The sequence below is a fragment of the Batrachochytrium dendrobatidis genome (genome assembly GCF_000203795.2).
Source record: "Batrachochytrium dendrobatidis JAM81 unplaced genomic scaffold BATDEscaffold_4, whole genome shotgun sequence".
Lineage (NCBI taxonomy): Eukaryota > Fungi > Chytridiomycota > Chytridiomycetes > Rhizophydiales > Batrachochytrium > Batrachochytrium dendrobatidis.
This window is the reverse complement of record NW_006281102.1, coordinates 283,107-309,398: the sequence shown is the minus strand read 5'-3', so window position 1 is coordinate 309,398 and position 26,292 is coordinate 283,107. Positions and strand designations below refer to the sequence as shown.

The 26,292-nt window shown below is 40.7% G+C and overlaps 8 protein-coding genes across 8 annotated transcripts; 6 read left to right on the top strand and 2 right to left on the bottom strand.

Annotated features, from left to right (window-relative positions):
- Positions 1-3,099: 3,099 nt before the first annotated feature.
- BATDEDRAFT_87385 (uncharacterized protein) lies at positions 3,100-4,620 on the top strand. The gene is made up of 6 exons (XM_006678137.1): positions 3,100-3,420; positions 3,559-3,628; positions 3,742-3,764; positions 3,850-3,954; positions 4,032-4,145; positions 4,227-4,620. The coding sequence occupies exons 1-6, from the start codon at positions 3,121-3,123 to the stop codon at positions 4,380-4,382; spliced, it is 768 nt and encodes a 255-aa protein (XP_006678200.1). The 5' UTR covers positions 3,100-3,120; the 3' UTR covers positions 4,383-4,620.
- A 595-nt stretch (positions 4,621-5,215) lies between these two features.
- On the top strand, positions 5,216-6,405 carry BATDEDRAFT_19168 (uncharacterized protein). The gene is made up of 2 exons (XM_006677736.1): positions 5,216-5,630; positions 5,739-6,405. The coding sequence occupies exons 1-2, from the start codon at positions 5,232-5,234 to the stop codon at positions 6,264-6,266; spliced, it is 927 nt and encodes a 308-aa protein (XP_006677799.1). The 5' UTR covers positions 5,216-5,231; the 3' UTR covers positions 6,267-6,405.
- Positions 6,406-8,483: 2,078 nt separating this feature from the next.
- BATDEDRAFT_34742 (uncharacterized protein) lies at positions 8,484-12,162 on the top strand (the record flags this gene model as incomplete). The annotated part of the gene is made up of 3 exons (XM_006677932.1): positions 8,484-8,513; positions 8,725-9,893; positions 11,404-12,162. Coding segments are annotated over exons 2-3 (1,902 nt in total), but the record flags the coding sequence as incomplete, so codon positions are not given.
- A 1,698-nt stretch (positions 12,163-13,860) lies between these two features.
- On the top strand, positions 13,861-14,952 carry BATDEDRAFT_23859 (uncharacterized protein; the record flags this gene model as incomplete). Its single annotated transcript, XM_006677795.1, has 1 exon — positions 13,861-14,952. One exon carries the CDS (start codon positions 13,861-13,863, stop codon positions 14,950-14,952), a length of 1,092 nt encoding a protein of 363 aa, XP_006677858.1.
- A 2,704-nt stretch (positions 14,953-17,656) lies between these two features.
- On the bottom strand, positions 17,657-19,385 carry BATDEDRAFT_10426 (uncharacterized protein; the record flags this gene model as incomplete). The annotated part of the gene is made up of 6 exons (XM_006677657.1): positions 17,657-17,830; positions 18,044-18,221; positions 18,322-18,492; positions 18,651-18,817; positions 18,923-18,991; positions 19,299-19,385. Coding segments are annotated over 6 exons (846 nt in total), but the record flags the coding sequence as incomplete, so codon positions are not given.
- Positions 19,386-19,810: 425 nt separating this feature from the next.
- BATDEDRAFT_16209 (uncharacterized protein) lies at positions 19,811-21,549 on the bottom strand (the record flags this gene model as incomplete). The annotated part of the gene is made up of 6 exons (XM_006677712.1): positions 19,811-19,971; positions 20,048-20,289; positions 20,368-20,475; positions 20,550-21,029; positions 21,182-21,378; positions 21,485-21,549. The coding sequence occupies 6 exons, from the start codon at positions 21,547-21,549 to the stop codon at positions 19,861-19,863; spliced, it is 1,203 nt and encodes a 400-aa protein (XP_006677775.1). The 3' UTR covers positions 19,811-19,860.
- Positions 21,550-22,636: 1,087 nt separating this feature from the next.
- On the top strand, positions 22,637-23,871 carry BATDEDRAFT_10713 (uncharacterized protein; the record flags this gene model as incomplete). The annotated part of the gene is made up of 4 exons (XM_006677691.1): positions 22,637-22,904; positions 22,983-23,078; positions 23,199-23,408; positions 23,477-23,871. Coding segments are annotated over 4 exons (969 nt in total), but the record flags the coding sequence as incomplete, so codon positions are not given.
- A 588-nt stretch (positions 23,872-24,459) lies between these two features.
- On the top strand, positions 24,460-25,707 carry BATDEDRAFT_87758 (uncharacterized protein; the record flags this gene model as incomplete). The annotated part of the gene is made up of 1 exon (XM_006678136.1): positions 24,460-25,707. The coding sequence occupies one exon, from the start codon at positions 24,460-24,462 to the stop codon at positions 25,705-25,707; it is 1,248 nt and encodes a 415-aa protein (XP_006678199.1).
- Between the last annotated feature and the right edge of the window lie 585 nt (positions 25,708-26,292).

Here is a 26,292-nt window from a genome sequence, read left to right as displayed (position 1 = left end):
TTTCCACAATGACGGTTTCAGGCTCCAACTTGTCAATGCAAGTCGCGACTGTTGAAGATGCGATCGACTCATTTCTAGCTGAAATGATGGTGGGAGTAATCGTGTCTGTTAATGGCATATTTTTGGTGACATATGCTGCAGTAGCAGCATCCTGCTCCTTAAACAGTGCATCCAAACGAGATAATGGTCGATTTTCAACTGTATTGGCAGAATACACTCCAGATGAAGGTTTTACAGCTGGTATCCTGTGTTCAGATTCTGTATCACTAGCATGAGAGTCAGAGGCAACATATTGATGTGGTTTAGATTTTGTCTTACTGGACACAGAATTAGTACGTAGATTTGAAGCCACAGTTGGAGTCAATAGTGAAGGAGTGGTTGGTTGAATTGAGACGCATTCTTTGGTTGACTCGTTTGTATTTCCAAAAAGAACACGCTTTTGTTCACGGATCCATGCATCCTCCTCTTCATAATCAAAGTGTTCATCTGGTAATTGGTTTGCATATGATTCTGCATGTGATGGCACGCTTGAATCAGAATGGCTTTCTTCATCTATACTTTCTGCTTCTTTTTCAGCAGAATGTGTTTCCCATGGATTAGCTGTTATTGATAACTCGATCGATGTAGGAGATGAACGAGCATTATGGTCATCATCATTCTTGATTGCATTAGCTGGCTTTTCTGGAAGTTCGGGTAGTAAATCAATAGAAATGGTGTCGATGCCAACGGAAATATCATGTACTGGTGTATGACCATGTATTTCGGGAATAACTGTAGTTTGCTCAATTGTCTCCAGCATCAATGACGGTGCTGGCCAAGAGCGCTGGTCTGTAGATTGTTCGATTTCTGGCTGGTTCAAATCAATTTTTTGAAAAGCAATCGGCAACGGTTGAACAGAAGTGGCAGATTTACAAGTTGGAGTCTGACACACGGGCGTGAGTTTTTGCTGTTCAGCTTGATAACTCATGCCTCTATTCAAGAACTTTTCTGCAGAATATAATGGGCTGGACCTATTTTCGCTTTCTTTTATCGTAGCAGTAATATCTCCCTTGTCATCTGCTTCAATCTCGGCAGCAGTGGACCAACCCATTCGCACATCCAAATGGCCACGTCCGCGAAAACTGAGTCCGCGTACAATGCATGTTGACTCGATAGATTCAAATTGGCGATTATATCGCAACACATGAGGTTTAATCGATTCTTTCATAGCGTGTTCCATTGCAAAACACTGTCTGCGAGATGAATGAATTGTTTGCTGGCTTGTCACCGCAAGCTTGTTGACAGCAGATCCGTAACGAACAACAGATTGAAAAGAAGGTGGAAGGGCTTTGTGTTTACTTTCAGAATGAACTGGCCGATCAAGAGGTGATCGATATTTTGGTTTGTTAAACGGCCGAATAGGTGCATGTATATGTGGGTTGATAATTTCAATACTGCAGTCGGTAACAATCACAGTTCGAGTATCTCCCTCGAGCTCTGCTTTTTTCATAATATTTCCTGTCGCCTAAGAATTTGTATACGATCATTGAATATGTTTAGTTTAAACAGCATACTGTTTTATGTATTACGATGTAGACAGTTTTTAAAGCATACATCATCTGCATTAAGTTCTAGATTGTGCTGGTAATGATATTCTATAGATGAATAACTTTGGATGGTTTCCTTGATTCCTGGATGAGCTGGTTTTAGTGGTTTTAGCAGCTGCAATACTTCTTGACGAGATTTTCCGGAATATCCTTCTTCACGTAGCAGCATATCTTGCACTGGATCATTGTAAATTGCACGAGGAATCTTTTCTAGTTCATAATCGGTCATGCCCGTTTGAACCTATAGTATTTTAAAATAAAGATACCAGTGTAGAAATTTGATTATAAATATCTCAAGTAAGCAGCTCTAACATGATCAATTAGTTGGTCATACTATCGATTTAAAGCAATTACTTACTTTTGGAGGCGGCTTGCCTTTAAAATGGTTCATTTCACTACAAAGACTCGTCATTACAGTCGAATCGTGTACGTTGTAAAATGGTATGTAAAGTTTGGTTGCAGATGGTCGAGTTGCAAATTTAAAATGCCGTTTACCTCACATGGATTCATATCTTTAGGTTGATTGCACAATGGAGTGCCACATTTGGCTTGCCTCCATGGATTTGAACTACGAGCGGATATGGATATTATCACGTGAGGCTGTAGTACTCTGGAGTAGCCCAAACTTTTAGACTTGGATAAATATACATCTGCTCTGCGCCATGAAAAACATCATGACTGTGACTATTGCAAAATTGCATGCTATACATGCACTTTCGAGTGGCAACTAATATGGACACAGTTGAGAAATTATTCAAAAAATACTTCTAAGCTTAATTACTTTTGTATTCATGTAAAACAAAGCTCTTGTATTTTGCAGTCATTACTTTGGAATATACAACGATTAAATGTGTCTTGCCACTGGAAACTGACTGCCTGTTCAATAGACATTGAGTTTTTTGTGGTTGAAATTGCTCAGCAAGCAAATCTATTCTTATGTTATAGTTTTCTTGTAGGGGTCGAGAATGGACAATATGGGTCTGTATACATCGCGACATTTCTGTTTGAACGGTTGGCAGATCATATTTAATCAGTGAATCTGTAGCTTTGTCAAAAAGTTTAGAGAGCAGTGCTGACCAATATACTCAACAATCATTTCATGGTTGACCATTTCTTATACACCGACACCCTTATTAGTACTTCATTTCATATGAATAGGTTCTAAATCTCGACAACTGTCAACACTACTAAACAGCATCATATTATATACTCGAGCCCAGTATATTTTGGTGTTACCAAGCCTTTGACTTGCCCATTCCCCTCATATTTAAACCGAATTTAAGCCATTGCATTGAAATGTTATTTGTAAATGATTGGCAGCACCCCTCCGTATGTATTCCAAATAACATTTACATTACTGCATATTTGATAACATGGACGCGTTCTACACGAAAATGCAAGCAGTCGAGGCGATGCTAGATTCAAGTACAAAACTTTGCTATAAACTAGCTTACTCTAGGAAAGTAGTAACAGTTGTTTCAAGTACAAACCACTACACAGTAGACAGTTTATTATCACATATACCTTAATAGTCATGATTGAAATAGCGATAGAACCGCATCTTCAGGCATCCTTGTCCAACACCACTCTAGCCTCGACAAAATCAGTATCTGAAGATCCAAGGCATTCTTTGCAATACAAAAAGAACTCGGTTCATGTACAGCAGCCTGGGCTGATTAAAAGGACACTTTCATCAGCGTCAAAAACAGGCGTTCTTTCATCTTTCCCAGTCTGTCATACAGTTGCTGCACGACGCAAGGTTGTCGTGTTGGGCGACGGTTCTGTTGGAAAAACATCATTGTTGGCATCATTCAAGACTGGTAGATTCCCAGAGGTAATTTTTTATTGATTCCACTTGGAATAGTGCATTTTGGGAGATAATATAGAATGATTTTCATGTATACTGTGTTCTGGCACAATAGCTTGTATTTATATTTGCATTCTCACGGATTTCTATCTATTTTAAATACAGGAATACATTCCAACAGTTTTTGAAAATGTTGTGCTTCCTATTGAAATTGATGGAAAGAATATTGAACTAGGTAGATAGCTTTGTATTTGATTTCACAGCAATTTGTTTCAAATAAGCTGAATCAAGACTGTCTTGAAGAAATGTATAAAGAGATCTAATACTATACACTGTGAATGCATTTAGCCATGTGGGATACTGCTGGACAAGTAAGTTGATGTGCATCCAATAGACCCACTTGATCACATTGACAACCAAGCTGGTGTTTGTAACATCAGTTTTTATTATTAATAGGATGATTATGCACGACTACGACCATTATCATATCCTGATACGGATGCTTTTATTGTTTGCTTTAGTATTGATAACTTGGACTCGTTTAAAAATATTCGCACCAAGGTAAGATTAGCTCGGATTCATTTAAAAATGCATCATGGCTATTTATAGCATTATCTAAGCCAATATATTTATTGCAGTGGATCCCCGAGATTACACATTATTCAGCCCAAACACCAATTCTACTTGTTGGATTAAAATCAGATCTACGTGACGATCCATGTCTTCAAGGTGCATTTCAAAATGTAAAAGAGGTGAGATTATAATCTGATGTCACTAGAATATGCATTGAATTAGTTTGGAATCATTAAAGCATCTACTTGATTAAACCACAGGCAGAAAAGCTTGTTTTGGAGGGTCTAGTATCGCAGTATTGGGAATGCTCGTCATTGCAAAGACGAGGAGTGGATGGCGTAATTGGTGCTGCAGCAAGACTGGCCGTGACTCCGCGTAAGCGTAGGTCTAAAAAGAACGCATGCTCGATCTTATGATGCAGTTGTAATCTCATTGGCGATTCAATCTGCCAGACTCGTTTGATTGTGTCGGATCTGTGAATGGGGAAAATAGATTACATTTGGAGCTAAACAACAATGCTTGACAGGAATTGGATTATTTCAACTTGATACTTTTTATTTAAAGCTGCGTTCACGTAAAATGGTACACTTTGTATTTATCTTGCAGTCACTATTTTACTCTGGAATAAACATGCTCAAGTATTCGCTGCGCTTTTCTATTGCAGATTGACCATCTTGATCGGCATTTTCAATTTTTTAATAGATATAGCATTTACATTTAACACCAGATGTTGGATTCGACTATTTTGATGTCCAACTCGCTCATTTTTGTATCCTAAAGCCATATACGTTCGCGTTCCAACTTAAAACAACGATTACAATTTCGGGGGTGTGAATGTTGCTTTCATATTGATCATACACGGCTACTTGCAGTGTTTGGTTTGGATAAAGAGAATACTGATTTGAATGAAAGAGTATTGATCGTGTCTTGTATACCGCGACGACAACCTGGCTTGTTGGCACGGCCAGTTTACTGGACAATCTGCTGCTTTTTTTATTAAATACATGACAAGATCTCTCGTTTGGTTTAGCGGCAATTGCTTGGTGATCTTGGTATTGGTCATGTTTTGACACGATCTTTAATGTTTTACTAGTCTGTACATTAGCCTAGCCAATCGTGCGGTTTACGAACCAAAAATGCACGTTTCCAGAGTGCTGTAATACCAGTCTGCTTGGTAATGTAATGCTTTCAAATAAAGTTGAGAGCAGTGTTGAATAAATGTTTTTACGTTCTCATCCTTTTTGTCTTCAGCTGTTACCAGGGCCATGTCAAGTCAACCATTATCCAACAATGCAATCGATGTTACCAATCTCAGTTTTGACTTTGGTGGGCCATTGATTCTCAAGGACATTGATCTGCACCTTTCTAAAGGCACTCGTACCTTGCTCGTAGGTGCCAACGGAGCAGGAAAAAGCACTTTGCTTCGTCTTTTGGCAGGCAAGAACCTTACCAGGGGAGATGTACGAGTCCTTGGCCGTCGTGCATTTGATGAAGGGTCTGTGGGAGTTACTTATTTAGGTACTGAATGGGCACATAACCCAGTTGTGAGACGAGATGTGCCAGTCTCAAGGCTTCTCAAATCGCTTGGTGCAGAGCGACATCAGGCTAGGTGTGCAGAGTTACTGGATATTTTAGATGTGGATCCCAACTGGCATATGCATCAAGTAAGTCTTGTTGGGTTGCTATGATCTTGTCACAAACTAATGCTTGAGTTTGGGTTGAATATAATCTAACTCGATCATCAACATCTGTTAAACTTGATTCGACTTTAGGTATCGGATGGTCAGCGTCGTCGAGTTCAAATCGTTCTAGGCCTTCTTGAGCCGTGGGAAGTTCTTCTTCTTGACGAGGTTACTGTAGATCTGGATGTTCTTGTTCGCACTGACTTGCTCAACTTTCTCAAACGGGAAACAGTTCAACGCAATGCGAGCATTCTTTATGCAACACATATCTTTGATGGATTGGGTGGTTGGCCCACTCATATTGCTCACGTTGTGGCAGGTGAGATTGATCTAGTACGAGACCTCTCGCAAGGTTTTCCGGAACTTGACGAAGCCATCCACGATCGTCAAGTATCAGCAGCAGCTACAGGAAACGCCGAAAGTGTAGCCGAGTCATTGGTATACAATTCTCCACTTTTGTTGGTTGTTGAGCGTTGGTTGCGAGAAGACAACAAAAAACTGATGAAAGCCGGTGTGACGAATGCTGAAGGCAAGCTCATGACTAAATGGGATATTTTAAGCGAAAACATGAAAGAATATGGTGATAAATATTACAACTATTGGCGCAAAGACGAATGATATTGCTGTTTATTGATTTCAAGTGCTTCGATTACAACCATACGTAAAATGGTACACTTTGTATTTATCTTGCAGTCACTATTTTACTCTGGAATAAACATGCTCAAGTATTCGCTGCGCTTTTCTATTGCAGATTGACCATCTTGATCGGCATTTTCAATTTTTTAATAGATGTAGCATTTACATTTAACACCAGATATTGGATTCGACTATTTTGATGTCCAACTCGCTCATTTTTGTATCCTAAAGCCATATACGTTCGCGTTCCAACTCAAAACAACGATTACAATTTCGGGGGTGTGAATGTTGCTTTCATATTGATCATACACGGCTACTTGCAGTGTTTGGTTTGGATAAAGAGAATACTGATTTGAATGAAAGAGTATTGATCGTGTCTTGTATACCGTGACGACAACCTGGCTTGTTAGTACGGCCAGTTTACTGGACAATCTGCTGCTTTTTTATTAAATACATGACAAGATCTCTCGTTTGGTTTAGCGGCAATTGCTTGGTGATCTTGGTATTGGTCATGTTTTGACACGATCTTTAATGTTTTACTAGTCTGTACATTAGCCTAGCCAATCGTGCGGTTTTACGAACCGAAAATGCACGTTTCCAAAGTGCTGTAATACCAGTCTGCTTGGTAATGTAATGCTTTCAAATAAAGTTGAGAGCAGTGTTGAATAAATGTCTCACTATTGTCATAAGGAATACTGCAAAGTCCTGTTGGACAATGCCAGCAATTATAAAATGATCGAGATTGAACACAATAAAGATGTAGCTGTATGAATGGACAACTCATTGAATGAATCGAGATGGACAGTCTCAAGAAACAACTTATCCTGTTGCTCCCCCAGAATATTGTACCCCAGCAGGCGTAAAGGCAAACCACTAACATCCGGATATTGACGAGCGCCGTGCATATTTGGCTGCAGCGTTGTATCATGCACGAGTCTAGGCTGTATATGACGCCTTCCATCTCATTTATGATGACAAACTTGCAGCCCACAAACGTCAACCTGCTTGTCCAAACCCCTTCCCAAGCTTCAAAAAGGGCACTGAACGTGGTGGTGGGAGTTGCAGAAACAACCAAAAACCCTGACCACACACCAAAGTGTGGTTGAATGAAATTTACGCGAGTGCCTTGAATACATGATGCACATTGATGGTGATGGTTACTGGCAGTTTCTCGAGTAACTCGGCATTCTCATGCCCTTTGTCGCTCATTGCAATCAGACGTGATTAATCGCATCACAAACAGCATTACAACATATGGATGTTCAAAGTGGCACAACTCTGCCAAATCTGGCTATTGCTCATCTGATTACAGAAATATTGCCAAATAAATTACATAGCTTTGTATCGCCTGACATTATCAGCAATGAGGGTCAACAAAGCACATTATTAGATTCATTTAGCATTACTTTTAGAACACCAAAATGCCATGTTAGTCTTGATTACGGATTGAAATGGCTGGGAATAAATAGATTGCTACATAGCATTATGCTAGCTCTTGTTGACCGCATGATCACAAAAGGGTAATTTCGGCGTATGCTGCGCTACTTGACATTACAGTCACTATATCAAGAACCATTACAAAGCTCTTTGCTATAATTGAGGCTATGCATATATTAGATTTTACTCCGATAGCAAATAGACAAGCATCATGTAGTATGATTAGCACACTATGACGACTGGTATTGAACATCAAGACTGAATTCAAGCCTCCCTGCTTCTGTGCTTTCATAGAACTGGTAAAGCCACATGCAGCCTCTCCACTACAACCTTGCAAGTATCAGAATAGCGCAATTATTCTCCAATACACAAATTTACCTGTCCTTGTTTGACAAATGTTTCGCGTGATCAACACTATTCTCCTTTTCAGATACCAATGACAAGTATTTATTTTTATCTTGCATCATACGAAAAAATTGTACGGGCCTCAGCACATTATGTCTTGGTTGAATGGGGTAGTTTGTGTACATTGAAATAGTAAAACCGGGCATAAAACAACTGACCTGTTTGACTTGAACCTAGTTTGACGGAACAGCATCAAACCTGCTAAACTACGCAACCCCCACAACCTTGTTGGACCAGTAAATCAAACAAAATTAATCATCGAGGCTTTTACATCATTACCCGTTTCAAATTGTTTGTGCCATAAAAACAGTCAAATTTCACTAGTTTCCTTTGCCCACTACAACTTTGCTTTATAGACATTAAAGTCTGATACCTGCCAGCTTTCTTGTACGTGCATACCATCTTTACTTTATTCCTTTGCATATACCTGGTAAATTGGCTATTTGTATTGGAAACGGCTGATACAACAGCTATTTTCTCTCATCTCCACAAGTCTGTAAACTGATCATGTTTTCTGACTACTCTACTGTGGCTGTGCACCCATTCTATTCTGATATACTAACTCGCCATTCAATACTGTTGATTCGAGTGCTTCCAGTAGGACCATTATCAACCATCCTGGGATGGACCGCGATCACTCTGCTGATAATTTAGATAACAGTATGGTCAGCTCTACGCAAAAGACTCACCCATGCAGTATGCATGGCAGTGGTAACAATCATGCTGAGGATATTTGTATTGAAACCCCAGTTTCGGCCTTTTACTCGATTGATAGTGGTATCACAGAGCAAGTGAAACAAAATAAACGGGAAGCCGAGCTAAAGAGTATGAACATCAGTCACTTAATTGAGCGCACAAATCATCAACAATGGAACATCGATCAGGAAACACAAGCAGCACAGTCAAGCTCTTCCCCAAGCTCATCCTCTTTCATTTTTCGCAGCGTACAAGTGCCCCTGCGTAGATCCAGTCCAAAGCACCAGAAACATTGCCCAGCGGATGGTGACATAGACTCTGCCCAACTTTCTCATGTCACCACTCATAGTATAGATGGATTAGTTAGTGTTTCCATAGCGGATCATTCTGTCAGCGCCACCACCCACACAGAAGATGCGGAGTATCGCCTACAACCTGCAGAAGATGCCAGTACAGCTTTCACTTCCCACCTGCCATTCAAACCCCAAACTATATCTACCCCATCCACAGTCCTGTCAGTATCCGCCATGGCGTGCGCCGTGTGCCATGGGCAATCAAATCTCTGCACATCCGCATCTCGTTGTTGCATCAGGGATGAGTCTGTTGATGTTGTCAACAATAAAGTGCCCGAAAGTACTCTGCAATCCTTTAATCAAATTCAACCCGACGCAGCCATTGGTTTTGATTCCACAATCTCTGTCAAGATGGAAGTAAATACATCGGAATTGCTCGTTACCGGCAGTTCCACATCATCATCCACTGCAGATGCTTTAGCTGATGGCTTGACTGGCTCTGCCTCCACTAATACTATTGCTGACAGCTCAAACACATCCGGAGCTTCTCGTTTTACCTGCACAATATGCAACAAAGGATTTCTTTTGAAATCTTACTTACTGGACCATTGCCGTAACGTTCATCAAATCACTAGCCAGCCACTCTATCGCTGTCATATATGCAATCGTACTTTATCCACACAGTCGAACCTCACCGTTCATATGCAAATACATCGAACAGAACGATCTCCAGAGCATACATGTCACTTGTGTCCTATGACATACTATCATCGTTCAGGTACACATTAATATTTATCTAGTTCAGACTATCCACAACCCCACTCTCTACCCTCTATCCGTCGTACTTGGTCGTTTGTTTTTTCTACTTGTCTTCCTTGCCATCCAAGCTCGGCTGGGCTTAACATTACCCGACCATTTGTGCCGACTTATGAACACCATCAAGCACTGTGTTTTCTCATGTGGTAATGGTTCGGCTAAACGATTTTTACTATTGCCATTGCGAGCCTCCCTTGATTTTTGGCTTATCTATTTCAATGTCTTTTTACACTAAGCCTCCAAACTGTGGTTTTTGTACTGGCAACTAGAATGAGATTGTAGAGTTGGACATGACTTGCATATGCATATGCAAACAGTGAAGAAAAACTGGGTCTTGGCCTATTAAAGTGGTTTGTTGACACTTGCCAAACATGGGTTATGAACCATGTTTGTGTAGCTATGCAACTTGCACTAGAGCAGATTCCATATGGTTGGTTGTTGGTTTTGTATAGCCACTCATTTGTGAATGCAATGTTTAGTCACTTGACTGGCGTTGCTCTCTATTGTGCATGCTTGGATACTTCCAATTGTTGGTTTTTAATCGCTTAGGATGTGCTGTATAGTGATGAATTTAGCCGCCAATTGTTAGTCATCAGCATTACACCGCACCACTTGTGACTGTCACAGCCGTATTCTTGTAGTGGAATACTTGTTTATTTTGAAATCACTGCCTCTTGCTTCAGAATAGTGGTTCAGTACTCGCTGCATTTTCCTATTGAAGATTGGCATTTGCAATTCTTCCAAACACAACCTCCATCATATGATACAAATCAAACTATAGTTTCGAATATCTTGTCCATTTTTGGTATAACCATGCATTGTATAATCACCAGATTTATCCATTGCAATCCAGATACTGGGTTGGATTGTTGCCAATACAACTCTACTTTGTTGTAGTCTAAATACTTGGATACACTCTAGTTCAAGAGAACAAAGATGGCACAGTCCAAAAACTACAACATTGTCTTCATACTAGCCACCAGGAAGATCAGTCGACTAAAGAGCTCAAAAGACACTGTTGCCCAGTAAATTTGGTGTGGATTAGCACCAATCATTGTGAAATTGGCACTTTTATTTGATGTTCCGTTTGGCGTGATACGGCTGTGACATACCAATTCTTTCACTGCATTTCCACTCATTATTTTATTGAATCCTATCTATTCCTTAGATTTTAATGCAGCTGTTTGATTTGTTGCCCCACGTACCGTGCTTATAGACGGTTTATATGACCATTTGCTGGGTTGAATGTCGACTTTCTATTCCGCATCTTTGATACTCGCATAAGCTGCCATTCTTGTCCGTTTCCCATCATTTACATGGAGCAGGATATTCCTGCTTCCGATATATCGCTTTTGTGAGTTTAACTAACTGTTTCTTAAATTTTGTCGCCTGTATCGTATTTTTGCTGGTTCACTATTTTGAATCTACTCTCCGTAATCCATGTACAAAAATTACCTATGCTGGTGTAATAGCCTTGCACCGACATCAGCGCAAAGAGCACGGCATGGATAAACGTAGAAGAGGTAGAAAGCGACCTTATCATGGCTCAGATGTCGAGTCGGGTGATGGCACTAGTGTAAAGTGCACTGGCTTTGGCGCATTTAGTCCACCCAAAAGGCTTGCCATAGATGATCAACGCTCCCGTGGATCTCAACCTGGATCGCCATCACATCGTCAAGCTGCCACTGAACTCTTGGACGGAGAGAGCCTTGCGCCTATACCCTCTGGCTCGGAAAGTGGCTTTTCTCGACGTATATATTCCAAAAACAAGGCCAACTCTGAGCGTCTTGTTCAGTCTGCTTCTTGCTCGCCTACTTCTGCTCATGCAATCTGTCACTGGACTCAAGTTGCAACTCGTGAAAATAACAGCTACTTCCAACCCAACATTACTGCAAATAACCACCGCGATGTCAATCGTGTTGGAGAATCATTGCGTGGTGCTAGCTTGAATGATCAAACCTCTCCTGGCGATGCAAATGCATCTGGAAGTGGCTGGGATGGACTACGCTCTGCCGGATCAATACATTCTGCCTATGATCAACCACCATACCATGACTATCCATCTGAGGGTATGTATTCACTTGGCGGTCATGATTTTACCTCGAGATCCGATAGCCTAGCACTACAGAGCACATCTGCTCCTTGCTCGCCTACTTCGCATGGTCCAAAATTTCGTCATGGCCATTCCTATCAGCCTCGCCCTAGCCATTTCTCATACGAGACCTATAGTGGCTCCTCTTCTCCCTCACATCAGTATCACTCACAACAGCGCAGCCAGCCTCATCATGGTTCAATCACTTCACGCACACATTGGGACCAACAGTCTTTTCCCTATGAACATCTTGGCTATCCCGCCCAACCATCACACTATCGAGTGGATGAAAACGCACCGCCGCTGCCACCTCAAGCTCACGCCAGCTATGGCGATAACCGTCCAATTCATTTAGAGACGCCTTTTTACCATCGACAACAATATGCAACACCCCAGGTGCACCGAAACTATGGTGATATAGATAACGGAGTTTCACACGATCGCGCTCAGCAGTATCGTTATAGTCAACAGCCTGTTTTGCGTAGACAGCATGCACAAGAACAGCCACCATTGCAGTTTGATCATGAGCAGGAACGTCTTCGACAGCATGACCATTCATCTCAGCCACTTCCAGAACATTGTCACGAGCCACAGTCATATCCATCACAACCAGAACCCTCACACGTCAAGTCACCTTCAACTTCTCTCCATAGCAAGATACAGCTTCCACCACTAGCGTTTCTCCATAGACAGTTGTCTAGTTTTGAATCCCAAGGATCAGCACAGCAGCCGCCTTATTCCAGTTCACAACAGCGTATGCAAGGAGGCGGATCAGACTATGTAAGCAAGAGTCCAATTGGTTTGATGGATCCTACACCGCCATCATCAGCAATTGGATCTGGACATGCATATCCACGACACCATCAACACTATATACCATACGCACATCCACCTCGACAGTATACATCTCAACCTGCTTCTCCAACTATGATGAACCAATATTCTAAACGCATAGAAGAAACAATTCATCCTGTATCTGCCCGCTCACCCACCCAAGTCGGTGTGACGAACAGTAGTGCAGATATAGAGCCATATACCCAAAGATCTAGAGATAACTCGGAAGGTGCAAAGGTGCGTATATCACCGACCCCTATGGGTTGTACTACTGACGCCTTTGGGCATGACAATTTGTTTTAGCAACTACTTTCAGCTGCACTATTGGCCATCAAGAGTCAATGGCAGCTTTTGCTGAAACGTAAATGTGAGCCTCTTGGGTTTGGAAATATCTACTTGGCGTACTTTATAAAATGATGCGATTTTGTTTTAGAATGAAGTAACTATTTCATAATCATACTGTTTGAGGACTGAAGCCAAGGATAAGTTGATGGTATTGGGTACCGACTTTTGCATTGCCAAACGTGGCTTGTACGAGTGTGGCTGAAACGAGAGTTGGATTAGTGGCGAATCCAACCCATGAATACGTAAGAATGACTAGACAACTTATTATTCTGCTGGCTTTTTATTTACAACTGCATTCGCATAAAATGAAACAGACAATCCATAAACAGTCATGTGGAATGATGGGCCAGTTTACTGGACAAGATTGTGTCTTGAACTTGACAAAGCTACACATTCAACATAATCTGGCAACCATTCATTAAACCATGTTGCAAGACAGAGCTTTATATTCATAAATCTGACAACAGTTTGGTAAAAGTAGTTGTATGGCGTGTGATTTCAGACAGGAAGCTGAAAGCATGGATTAAAATCAATTTCTAATAGCAAGACAAATATTAAAGTGATTCCAAAACAATGACTGCAAGATAAATACAAAAGGGTTTCATTTTACGTAAATACGACTTTAAATGCAATTACTGCCTCGCTGATACTCAAACAAATGAGAGTTCAACTGTTGATAGCACTGATTGGCAGTATTTCTGTCATTGCTACTAATAATAGCAGCAATGAATATGGCATATATTTAAGGAGCTTTGGTAGACTAGCTGACTTGGTCAAACGGCAATTAGGACCAGAACCACAGCCATCCTCCACAATTATACCGCCAACAGCCCCACAGCCAGTCTCAACAGTCAGTCCACAGTCAGTCCCATCAGCCATTCCACAATCAGTTCCGGCCATTCCACAGCCAAGTAGCTCTCCTACGGTACGTCCTGCAAATAATCCTACAGTTACCATTGGAAATCCTTCACAACCCAGAGTCGCTCCAATTAGCAGTGCACCTGCTCCGTCTAGTCCTGTCAACTCGCCATCTCTGCCTCGCAATGTTGGTGATACTTTACCTACGCTTCCAGCACTTGTTGATCCACCCCGAGGTACTGCGACATCAAGTGCTCCTACCGACGCATCTGCTGCTGCTCTCAACAGTCCCCAATCCAACTCCTACTTTCCCTACTATGTTGTTGGTGCCTTTTTCGGTGTGATTCTAATCGGTGCAATCGGAACTCTGATCTATAACAAGTATATCTATCCTGACGATGATGACCACTCTCCAGTCTCGTTGCACAAAACTGGATCCACTAAGCTTCCTGTCAATGGCTCCAAGTCTGCCTCTTCAAATATCATGTATTCCAATAATACTAAACCCTCCAATAACCTACAATTTGCTTCATACGATACTATGGGTAGATCCGGTGGTCCTGGTGTCGTTGTCCAAAAGCAAGAGTATTACATTGATAACAGTATTCCAAACTTGGACCAATCTCGATTTGCTTCGTATGAAACATTGGGTCGACCCAGCGGGCCTGGGACACTCGTGCAAACGGATGAGTATGGCATGATCCCATCAGATTGGCAACAGTCTTCAAAACCAAGTCCGCCTCCCATGAGCTCTTATGCTGTATCACATCCTAATCGTGGTTCTCCTATTAGGACAAAAACTTACCCGCCCCCATCTCATATGTCTAACCTTCCTTTTACTCAGCGGCCAAGCCCACCCCTGCAATCTAAAAACAGTTATAAAAGAGGCTAGCCATGTCGAGTCTGTTCGAGTATGGCGATCATGTTTATTATTTATTCAGTGTTCCATTTTACGTGAATTGCCAGTGAATAGGCTTCGAATATGAACGAGTTTTTATTCATTTCTCGTTTGAGCAATATGTGATGCACTGGCTAAATACTGATCAATAAAAATATACACATTGTTGACAAAGTCATTCTGATATGCTTGGTCAATACGCTATGTTGAACATCTAAAACATTGCCATCATGTGGGTATAATTTAAACTCGGCATGAATTGAATGCGTCAATTGAACTACCATGAAAATACCACGACACTACTCTACACTCCAAATACATTCCGACGAGCAGGTTTTCTCTGCGGTGATCTCAAAGGCGCTTGGGTTCCAAAACCACTTTCCCGTGGTGGTTGCTGAAGTGATTGAGATTGAAGCAACTGTTGCTGTCGCTTCCCAACCCCATCAAACAGTCCACCTCCCGCACCATACGTATGTGAATGAGTTGCAATAGGTGGCAACATACTCGTCGTATACTGTGGAATCGATTGCGTAGCATGTCCTAGTCCTTCATTCTTTACATTTGAATGGCTAGCATGTATACGCGACCCATCACTCAATCCATTCGTGCTGCTTATCAGTCCGTTGGATCTTTTATGATGAGATTTATGAAGCTGCTGTTGTGATGCATTGTATATAGATGTTTGTGATCGATTTTGAAGTGCTGCAGCAGGGAGTGGCATACCAACACTGTTTCGACCTTGTTGTCCATATACTGTAGAAAGTGTAGAATTATGACTAGGCCCACCACTTGGATAAGCTGGATGTATTGTGCCGATTGATTGTCGGTTCGTGTGCGCATACATGGCAATCGTTGATGGTATCGGCCGTGTTGGAGATCGCACACTCTGGCCTAATTGCAAAGCATACCAATCAGATTAACCATTCTTCAATCAAATAAACAACAAAAATCATAATAAAACTACAATACAGTGATTCCATTTACCTTGGAGATACAAAATCCGCCCTTCTTTTTTCAATGGAACTGCGGTAGGCTGTTGATGCGATTCACGTTGAAATAACCCAGCAAAAAATCCAGGTTTTTTAACTGCTCCCAACTTGATCCCTGCAGAATGAATCGATACAGTCGGTTGCACATTTTCTATTCCTCCAGATAATTTCTTTGTGGGTGATGCTGGCATCACCTGTTGTAATGGCCGCATACGTTGCTGTTGCGTTGGATACGAGTGTAAAGGAACTGGCTCTTTTATTGACATTAAACCAGTGTTGGATTTCCATTGTTGTTTTGATAGTACAGTCTTATCATCACCTGATAATCTCTGATCGTGTACCAGTTTTGATCTAATCGTTTCGTCTTCAATGTATCTATGATCTTCTTGATGAATCAATATGGGCGGTTGACGACTTAAAGATACCACAGGCTCTGGAATACGATGAGGTATGGCTGACGGTGGAGGCATGGGATGAGAACGAGTATGATCCTGTTCAAATGACGGATATGCCTGCGGTTGTTTATAAATAGATGGAATAGGCTGATGTTGCTGGATATGTTGAAACTGCGTTGCCTGATGCAAAGACTGATCTGGATGTTTTTGTCGAGATGTAGGATCAAACCGTTGCTGTTCTTGATGGTATTGATGAAATGATTGTCGTTGAGATTCACCTATATCTACACGATCATTAACTGTATTGTTTTGTTGCACAAGTAGATCATCATCACACGTTAGTATAGTTTGAGATTGTGGTAAACTATTTGAAATACTAGGAACCAAAGGATGCAGTTTACCTCGAGACTCAAATTGACTATTGTCTAACCAAACACTTGATTCACTGTTTCTTTCACACCCCTGACCCTCAGTGCATGTAGAATGTTTGAGGGCCCCACTGGGACTCGAACGTGTTTGAGTTTCTGAATTGCGTTCCTGGTGCGATTTAGAAATGCTTGATAATCTAGTAGCTGTATTCAATGCTGCAGTAGATCCAGCCAGCTCATTTTTATCATGTAGTGCTGGCGAGTACGAATGAATGTCTTTAATGGAAACTCCTTCAATAGCAATTCCTCCTAATGATGAATTCTCCCATTCCCGCCTCATACTATTGGTGAATGACGATGTTAATCTGTCAGCATCTGTCACAAAATTATGCCGTGACGATGTGCCATGCAGTGGAAAATTGCTGTTGGGTTTTTTACCATCATCAAACAAAATATCTTGATTGGATTCCTTTTGAAAGTTTAACTCGGGATTGCTTTTCAGCATATCAAACGAAGACATGCCTACGGCTTTGGTCGATCCAAACGTATCTGTTGCATTAGCGTACGATTTTAAATTTTGATGTTGATTTGGTTCAAGGTTGGTGTTGGAGTTAAATTGGCCATCTATATCCAATGATACGATGGATTGTATGCTAGTGGCTATGGGTAGATGTGACACGCTGGACTCATTTTCATGAGCTATTTTGTTTGATACACCTGCAAACCATTTTTGGCTAGCTGGTCCACCATCTTCAATCTGTGTTTTTGCCTGCTTTGATGGATTTTTTACGGTTAGTGAGCCATGATGAATTGATCCCCTGATTGGGTGTTGATGTTGAGAAGCAATAGAATGGCTCTCGTTACTATCGCCTAGTTCTGCCATAGGGAATTCTGCAGTATCTATAGAAATTAGATTTGGATTGAGTGGCGAGTCATTCAACTCTGTAAACCATACATGCTGCAATGCTTCTTGAGCAGTGGGTCGTCGATGTGGATCATACCGCAGCATATCTGTCATTATTTGCAACGCATAATCGGGTGCATTGGGAACGCATTCTGCAAATGGAATTGCAGGAAGTGTTGGAAATTTGAACGACATATTTGCAGCAAGTCGCAATCCCTCTTGCCATGCTCCCCCACACATGAACCCCATACGTGACGAAAGGCTCGTGGACATGCCTTGTTTGTCGTAGTAAGAATGTTCTCGGTGGCGACTGCGCTGAGAAGACGTTCTATCTACAGTTGACGTGGCTATAAATGTGGATGTTGGCGAGATTACCGAGTTTTGGGGCATAATAGAGGATGCAGGTGATGCAGCGGGTATGGAATCAACCGATTCTGCTGTTGGTGTGCCACAAATGGAACATACTCTAAATATCTCATCAATTTCTGATGCTCCTGGAAATAAGGGTTTCAATGTAAAAAGCTCTGCCATAATAGCGCCAACTGCCCATATATCTATAGGTGAAGAATAGTGTGTAGATCGTAGCAATACTTCAGGTGCGCGATACCTTTGTAGTTTTGAATGGGTTTGTAAATTTTAGTAGGTTGCTTTTTGCCATATTCTCAATAAAATTTAAGCCAAGATAATATATAGGTTGCGCCTCTTACCATCTTGTCGACACGTACTCTGTATAAGGCGGCAAACTGCGAGTCTCTCGGGCAAGTCCGAAATCGGCAATTTTAACAATGTCTCCAACCAGCAATAAGTTTTCAGGTTTCATGTCTCGATGGAAAAATCCGTGCTTGTGCATGTATGCGAGTCCATGCAATACTTGAAATCTGGAGCGTTGTTTAATTAGTATTTTCATATTCAAAAAATGCATTCATTGAATATAGATTATAGTCGGTTAGTTTTTATATTTAAACTTTAATCAAATATAATTCAAAACAAGACTACAGCGAATGAGTGATTCAGCAATAGATGCAAGGATACTTACGTGTATGCCTTTACGGTACTTTCTGTAAATAGTACTCCATTTTGATTTCTCATTTTTTGGTACAGATTTCCATCAGCATATTCAAATACAAAGTACAGCTTGTCATGTTCTCTTAAAACCTCTTTCAATCGAATGATATTGACATGATTGTTGAGTTTTTTGAGTGACTAGGATAATTCCAGTAGAATGTCGGATGAATAAAAACAATCGATTAGATTTACAAACACAAATCAATGCAATTTGACACTAGTTCATGACTCGATTTTAACTACCTTGACTTCACGAAGGCTCAGACATTCGTCCCAACGATAATAATTCTTCTTCATCTTTTTGATGGCAACCTATTACAGCAGTAGATGGTGTTACTCAAGGTATTCACAATACAGTGATGAATGGAAAGTTGGGATTCATTACAATAAAGTTGATCAGTATTGTTATGATTGCATATCAAGGTTTAGTAGCTCTCTAAGCTCAGCATTTCCACTCTCAAACACCCATTGCAAGTGGGGATTAACAATGGCATGCACTCGGCGAGTTTAAATATAAACCTAAATTCATAGCAATGTTCTTGTCATGAAATATATGCACAATTGAATTCAAAGTACTAGAAACATGGAGACATGCAAGTGGATAAGAGGAAATACTCACAGTTTCTCCAGATTCCAAGTTCTCTGCTTGGATTACAGAGCCAAACGAGCCATCTCCAAGCTGCTGCAGAGTACGATATTTGTTCATGCTACAGTCGACAATACAAATGAATGATGCGTGCAATGTATTTTCTTGCGACCGATGCAGTAATGATAAAGTATTTAAGATGCTGTCTCACTCTACTTTTAGTTACTGTTGGAATATACTTTTAATGACGACCAAAGATGCTCTTGATGACTTGGATGCCTCAGTTGCTGTATGGACGCGTCTAGTTGTTAAAGTTGCGAGTCAAATACAGTCTTGCAAAACTGCTCTAATCTAGCTAACTGATAAAATATCTGCTGTTTGCAATGTATGCACAGTACAAGTGGTTCCAGATGCCAATGTTGGCTGTTTTGGATTTGGTTTTGGCTATCCAAGTCAGCTTCAAAAGCAAACCTATTACCACGTGATCAGACTGGGTTCAGTCAGAAAATATACATTTAATAGCATTCAATGAATATGGTCAACTTGCAGTCATCTCAAAGTATAGTTCATTTTCAATCAAATAATTCAAATGCACTCAGGCAGCTTCGGCAAATCCTACGCGGGCATTGCCAACATCATAGATGGTATAAAACTTGCGTAAAAAGACATCACCCACAATCCACAATGGTCCAGCAGGAGCAGGAATCTAAGTCGCAGGATTCAAGCCAAAATAAAGTTAATCACAAGAATAAAAGTACCATCAAGTGTAAAAGAATACTTACATCAAGACCCATGAATCCAGAAATGCACTGATCGCCGCCTCCAACTGGACCAGCACTCACTTGAAGAATATAGTCAGATCCAGTAATGACAAACTTTTGACCTCCAAACTGAAGGGTTAGTTCTGGAAGACTGTCGATGGTGGCACAGTCGACTATAAACTGGCCGTTCCAGTTCTTTTTTCCACCGAGAATACCATTGATGGCATCAGCTTCTGCGACTGGAAGAGCAAAAAGTGAAGATCCTATTTACATACGAAATGATTTAATCGGATGTTCATTGGATGTTCAAACAGCAAAATGACAAAAAACTAGTGGCTTACCAGTATCAATGGCAGCTCTGCTGCTCTTGATTGCAAGCTTTTTTCCTCCAATAGTGACTCCCTCGAGTTCGACTTCCCAATAAGCCTTGCGTACCACTGGAACCCATGCTATAAACAAAAAGGAGGATTGAGTCAAAATGCACTTTCAAATCTATTACAAAATTACAAGCATGTATACATACTAACTGCTCCTTTAAAGTGGTCGTGATTAACAGCGCCAAACACAATTTCACCGCCCTCTTCCCCAGAGCTGCTTCCAAGCCAGACACCAAACAGTGGTGTATCCAGCTGATGATTGTTAATCAGATTGTACATGGGAGGAACAACCTTTTGAACAGAGATGGTATCAAAACCAAGTCCAAGGATGCCATCAAATCGACCAACGGCAAAGGTAATTCCAGGTTCTTTAACAGACTCGCCGAATCCTTGATTTTCAATTGTAAGCCCACCAATGGTAACAGTGTCTTGAGATATAACACCCTCAAGTGCACCAGTACCATACTGGATGGCAAACTCGGTACCATTGTTGACATAAGTAGATGATTCAGATGCATCATAGCGGCGATGCATCCAACAAGCAATGGATGAACAGCGAGTGGAAGGGACCCATAGATTGGAAGATCCAGTGTCAAATATGACAGTAAAGGGCTGTGGAGGAGTGCCTAGATACAAGCATACATATAATACATCACCAAAATACACCAATGAATTAGACTCGTTTCAACCAGCGGTCAATAGTAGATGTGAATTGTACAACAGAACCAAGCATTCTGCAATTGTAGAACACGGCTTAGCCAGTCAGGCTGTAACATACCAATTTGAATTTCACCAAAATACTGAGCATTAGCAAAGTCGGTCAAGGGAACAGAATGCTCTGCACCACCACCAAGAATGTATTGGTCTTCAGAGGTTTCGGATTGAAACGCAAGTCGGTTGCTATAAACGGACTGGACATTGGAGAAGAGAGCGTTTAGAGTATCTTGAGTATGTGGTCGCTTCTTAAGCTTGATGCTGAATGGCGATTGATATTCAAGATTAGGTTAGCAAGGCTCATTAAGAGAGCAATACCAAACAACTGTCTCAATAGTATAGTATGTAACAAAAACATCACTCGTACGTATTTCCCTTGTGAGCAGACACCACACTAGCAGCAGCGACGAGCCAAACGAGTAGCGATTGCATGGTAATGTTTTGAGAAAAGAATCAAAATGCTTCATGTGATGGTAATAATTGTTGGTCGTGTTTGCATCTCGGCACGGCCGAATAAACAATCGCTCAAGTGCACTTTCAAAGATGATCGTATCTTGTCATTGGGTTGGCTATAGTATTGAATCAAATGCAAGGAATCAGTCCTGGCATTCAAGTCTATCGTTTGGTCAAGGGTTTGCAAAACTATTCCTATGCTTAATCCTACTCTACGTTGTATTTTTCAACAATCTAAACTCTAGTTGAACCTTTGATCATAAACTATACAAATGAATGGTTGACTGGACAAATACATGCTGTTGTTGATTTAATCAATGCTTGCATAGAGCAGTCACGACTCGAGTTGGAGATGTCTTTGACCAGTTGACTACTAATTGATGGCATTTAATTACAATGTAATCTGTTTTATAGGCCAACAAACCCCTCATTCTCGCATCAATCAAGCATTCATTCAATGCCATTTCGAGCATGAATCTTGACAAGATTTGACGAGTCGATTTGACGAATCGAAAGCTTCTAATTGAATTTTCCGTCTAGTTTATAAAAATTCTGTTGGTTCCTATTGCCTGTTCAAATGCAGCAAGGCCCTCCACAGAACAGTAAGCCGGTCATTCAATCCACTGAAACTCATCCCATTACATTCAACAGCAGCATCAATAATACCAGTCAGCGTGTGTTGACACATAACCACCCTTCTGACATGCTGATGTTGGCCTCGTCATCACTCAAGCAGTCTGGACTAGACCTTCATCAGCAAACTTCTCTTGCTCAGCGACTTGAATCTAAGCCACCTCTTTGGAAAGAATGGCTGTAAGTGTGGTTGGCTACTGTGCTTTTCCAGTGTCCTCATGAGTAATGCACTGCATTTCACTTTCAGATATTGTCCTCTGGATTATACTTGTATTTCAATTACTTTACCCGCCACCTATTCATAGTCCTAATTAAACTCAATCTCAAGCAATCACCACTGGCATAAAAAGTGTATTTTAAAAAAAAACTGATGGCTTTTTGCATCACTCAACTTTTTATCTAATGACAATACAGGCAAGATGAGCGAATTAGAAACACTATTGCCGGAGGTGGTGCTGGATGCGTCTCTTCCGTTATTACCTGTCCGTTGGATATGGTCAAGATCCGTCTACAAAACCAAGCCAAAGAATTTCCTGGCCATCGTAGATCAGCTTTCATTACTTTTGATAGGATTTGGAAATCTGAAGGTTTGCGCGGTTTATATCGAGGCGTTGGTGTCACTGCTGCTGGATACCTGCCTACTTGGGCCATTTATTTTTCATCGTATGAGTGGTCAAAAAATAGACTCATTGAGGAATTTGGTAGATGGATCTATTCTTTAATGTTTTGTAATGGCTCTGATGGTTGATAAATCTAACAGTTTTGATTGGTTCTATTAGGCACCACAAAAGAAACGACTTTTGTACATGTTTTATCTGCTTTTCATGCTGGTCTGTTGAGCACATGCATAACTAATCCTATTTGGGTTGTGAGAGGTTGGTCAACACTAAATAGTTTAATTGAATATATGCTTTGTATATCTAGCATAATTATTTACCACTACATCTGACTTTTGTTGGTTGTGACTCATGACGTAAACTTTTAATACATTATAGCACGAATCATGACTCAACCAGCCACATCAGAGCCTGGTGCTCTTTATCACTATCGATCGACCTTTGATGGGCTGACTACAATAGCCAAAAAGGAAGGATGGAAAGCACTTTATAAGGGACTGGGTCCGTCATTGATTGGAGTTAGCCATGTTGTTATTCAATTTCCTCTTTATGAACGATTGAAATTGAGTTTACAAGGTAAAATTACATGTCTAGCTACAGCAACCACATCTGTTTGATTATCAGACTAAACTTTTTCATTTGCCTCGTCCATCTAGATTCACATGGAAATGTTGGTGGCTACGAAATTCTTTTTGCATCTGCAATTTCAAAGATGATTGCTTCAACTATTACATATCCACATGAAGTAGTTCGTACTCGCTTCCAAACACAAATGATTCTTAACAATCAAGCAATTCCAGGTCAAGTCTCGTCACAGCTCACTCATCCAATCGATCCTTCTATTGTCCAGAAAACTTTAATTTTGCCAAAATACAGAGGCATTATACAATCTGTAAACACTATATTAAAAGAAGAGGGATGGCGCGGATTCTACAAAGGGTTTTTTACTGGGCTTGTTCGAACAGTTCCAGCATCTGCACTAACCATTCTTACATTTGAAATTTTATCTGGCTCGCTTGAGCAACTGGCCGTTGTAAATGAAACAGGATAACCGTGTACATTGATTGTTGTATAAATCTTGCATTGCCATTTTAACTGCATTCGACCATCAACCGGTTCATTTAACAGCATGCTTTTGATGTGTTGGGTGAAAGTTGCAACTATGTATGTTTTTCCTTGCGGATAAAAATTGAAACTTGAAAAAGTATGCTCATAGTACATTGCTTAAAACATTTACTATTACGATTTGCTGCCATCTTTCGTTTTCATCGCGCATGAAGCTATTTGGGATTCCTTTTTTTGAAGCTAGTACCTCAAAAAAACGTATACAAGCAGTTGCATCTAAATCAAATCAAGAACTAGACCTTGTTTTCAGTCATAATCCAGTAAAAAAATCGGCAAGTACGCCATTCGTCGATTACCCAATAACCTTTAAAAAGAACTCTGCCAAACCACTCGCTTATGCAGCAGTAGACAGACCCAACACACCTACGTTGGGGATAGATATAGTAGAAAGTGTTGACAAAATACTTTATAAGCCAACTAGATCTCAACACACTACACGACTTTGGTAGTCCCCAAGAACAAAGTTGGCACAAGGTTGGCTGATCCATCGCGTCACACACATATTCAACAGCCTATGCCCGACTCACCACACAGCATATCGGTTACAGATGGACTAGCAGATAAACCCTATAATTCTAGCACAGATACGCAACTCATATCAACGCCTTGTACAAATAGTAATGCCCTTGTATCCGACAATTCAATATCCACCATTGCTCAATACAGGTCGCGTAACGCATCTTCCGAGTCAAGTGTTGGGTTTACACCTGATCCTATTAGCATTTTTGCTACACCTCAAACATATCAGTCCATGTCTAGATTCGATCAAACTGCAAGTCATCATTTATCTGCAGACAATATTTCCAATGCAGTTACAAAAACATCTTTTTCTCCTAAAGAAACCCCTTACTCTGGTTGGCATCGTTCCTCTGATGTGTCAACGATATCAACCGGTATACCTAAAGCCGTATTATTGCAACGCCAAGATCAAATTGATAAAAACGCAGCAAGTGAATCGGAGCGCTTACCATTCACCACATTGTCTTGTGCCGCCAAACTCGACATTCCAGACATAGTTAAATCATTGTCCATATCCGCTTTATCAGTAAACCCAAAAAGACGGGAATCCATTTGGTCCATTAACAAAAGATGGAATGAGATGATGTCTCAAAACGAGCTTAAATCATCATCCATCGCATTACAAGCCTCTAGTTTGCCTTTTGTGAAAGACTATTCCAAAAAGCATGCACATACTTTCAAACCTGACTCGAACCATGTTTCTTCCCGAATGGAAACATCATCTGATTCTACGTTTATGCCGGCATTTTCCACTTATTCAAATAGAAAAAGCACAAAAGAGCGTATAAAACGAGGGATCACATTTAATGATACTGTCATGTGTAAATCCATCTCCAGATTAGAGGATCTTATTGCCGCGTTTGATGAGGAAGAAATATATGATGGCGACGTCAGTTTGAATACAAATGATGATTACAACTTGGATAAGAGTTTTGATTGTGCGAATCACACCCAAACCATTCAATCGGTTGATGGTGACACTGTACCCCAGTCGATCATGACTGCAAACACATCGTATACACGGCATGTCGGTGCGCGTTCTGATGTATTGCAGATCTTGAAAGGGCGTAGTAAGTTGCCAAACAGTTCTAACCATGCTAAACATTGCTCAAGTATATCCAATACATCGTCTAGTAAATCGTATCGTACCAAATGTAATCGTCCAAGTGTTGCATCACAACAGAAAAATACAAAGATGAAGGGTTATACCAAGAAACTATTGCATGAGAACTGTGCAATCTAAACATTATATTCGACATTAATTCTTGCAAGTAGTTATGCAGACGAACTACTCAATATATCTAGCTAAACACTGCAGCCGTATCCACGTAAAATGAAATACTTTTATTCATCTTGCATGATTGCCTTGATTTTATTTGGGAATAAATAATGGTCGAGTATTTGTTGCGCTCTCCTACTAGAAATTGATTGTATGCCTTGATCACTCTGAATCCTCTCTGGATAAAACCAGTCATAATATATTGAATCGTCAAGTAGTCAAAACTGGTTTACTTTTTCATCTACCATTCACACCAAAACCATGTGTGTCGCAATCTGAGATTCATAAAACCTGCCATTTTAAAACGAAACAAACTCGTGCGTAAAGGTACGCTGTTTACTCATGAAATATGTACACATATCACTGAACATCGAGTTGCCAATATATATACAAATGAATCTAAAAGATCTAGACTACATGTACAAGCTCAACAGCGTTTTGTACTCCTATTGCATTCACTATCCGGGATCATTATACAAGGTATTGCCTGGATGAAAACATGCTGATAAATCATTCTCCAAATCCTGTCAATAGGGTCGTGTAAATCAT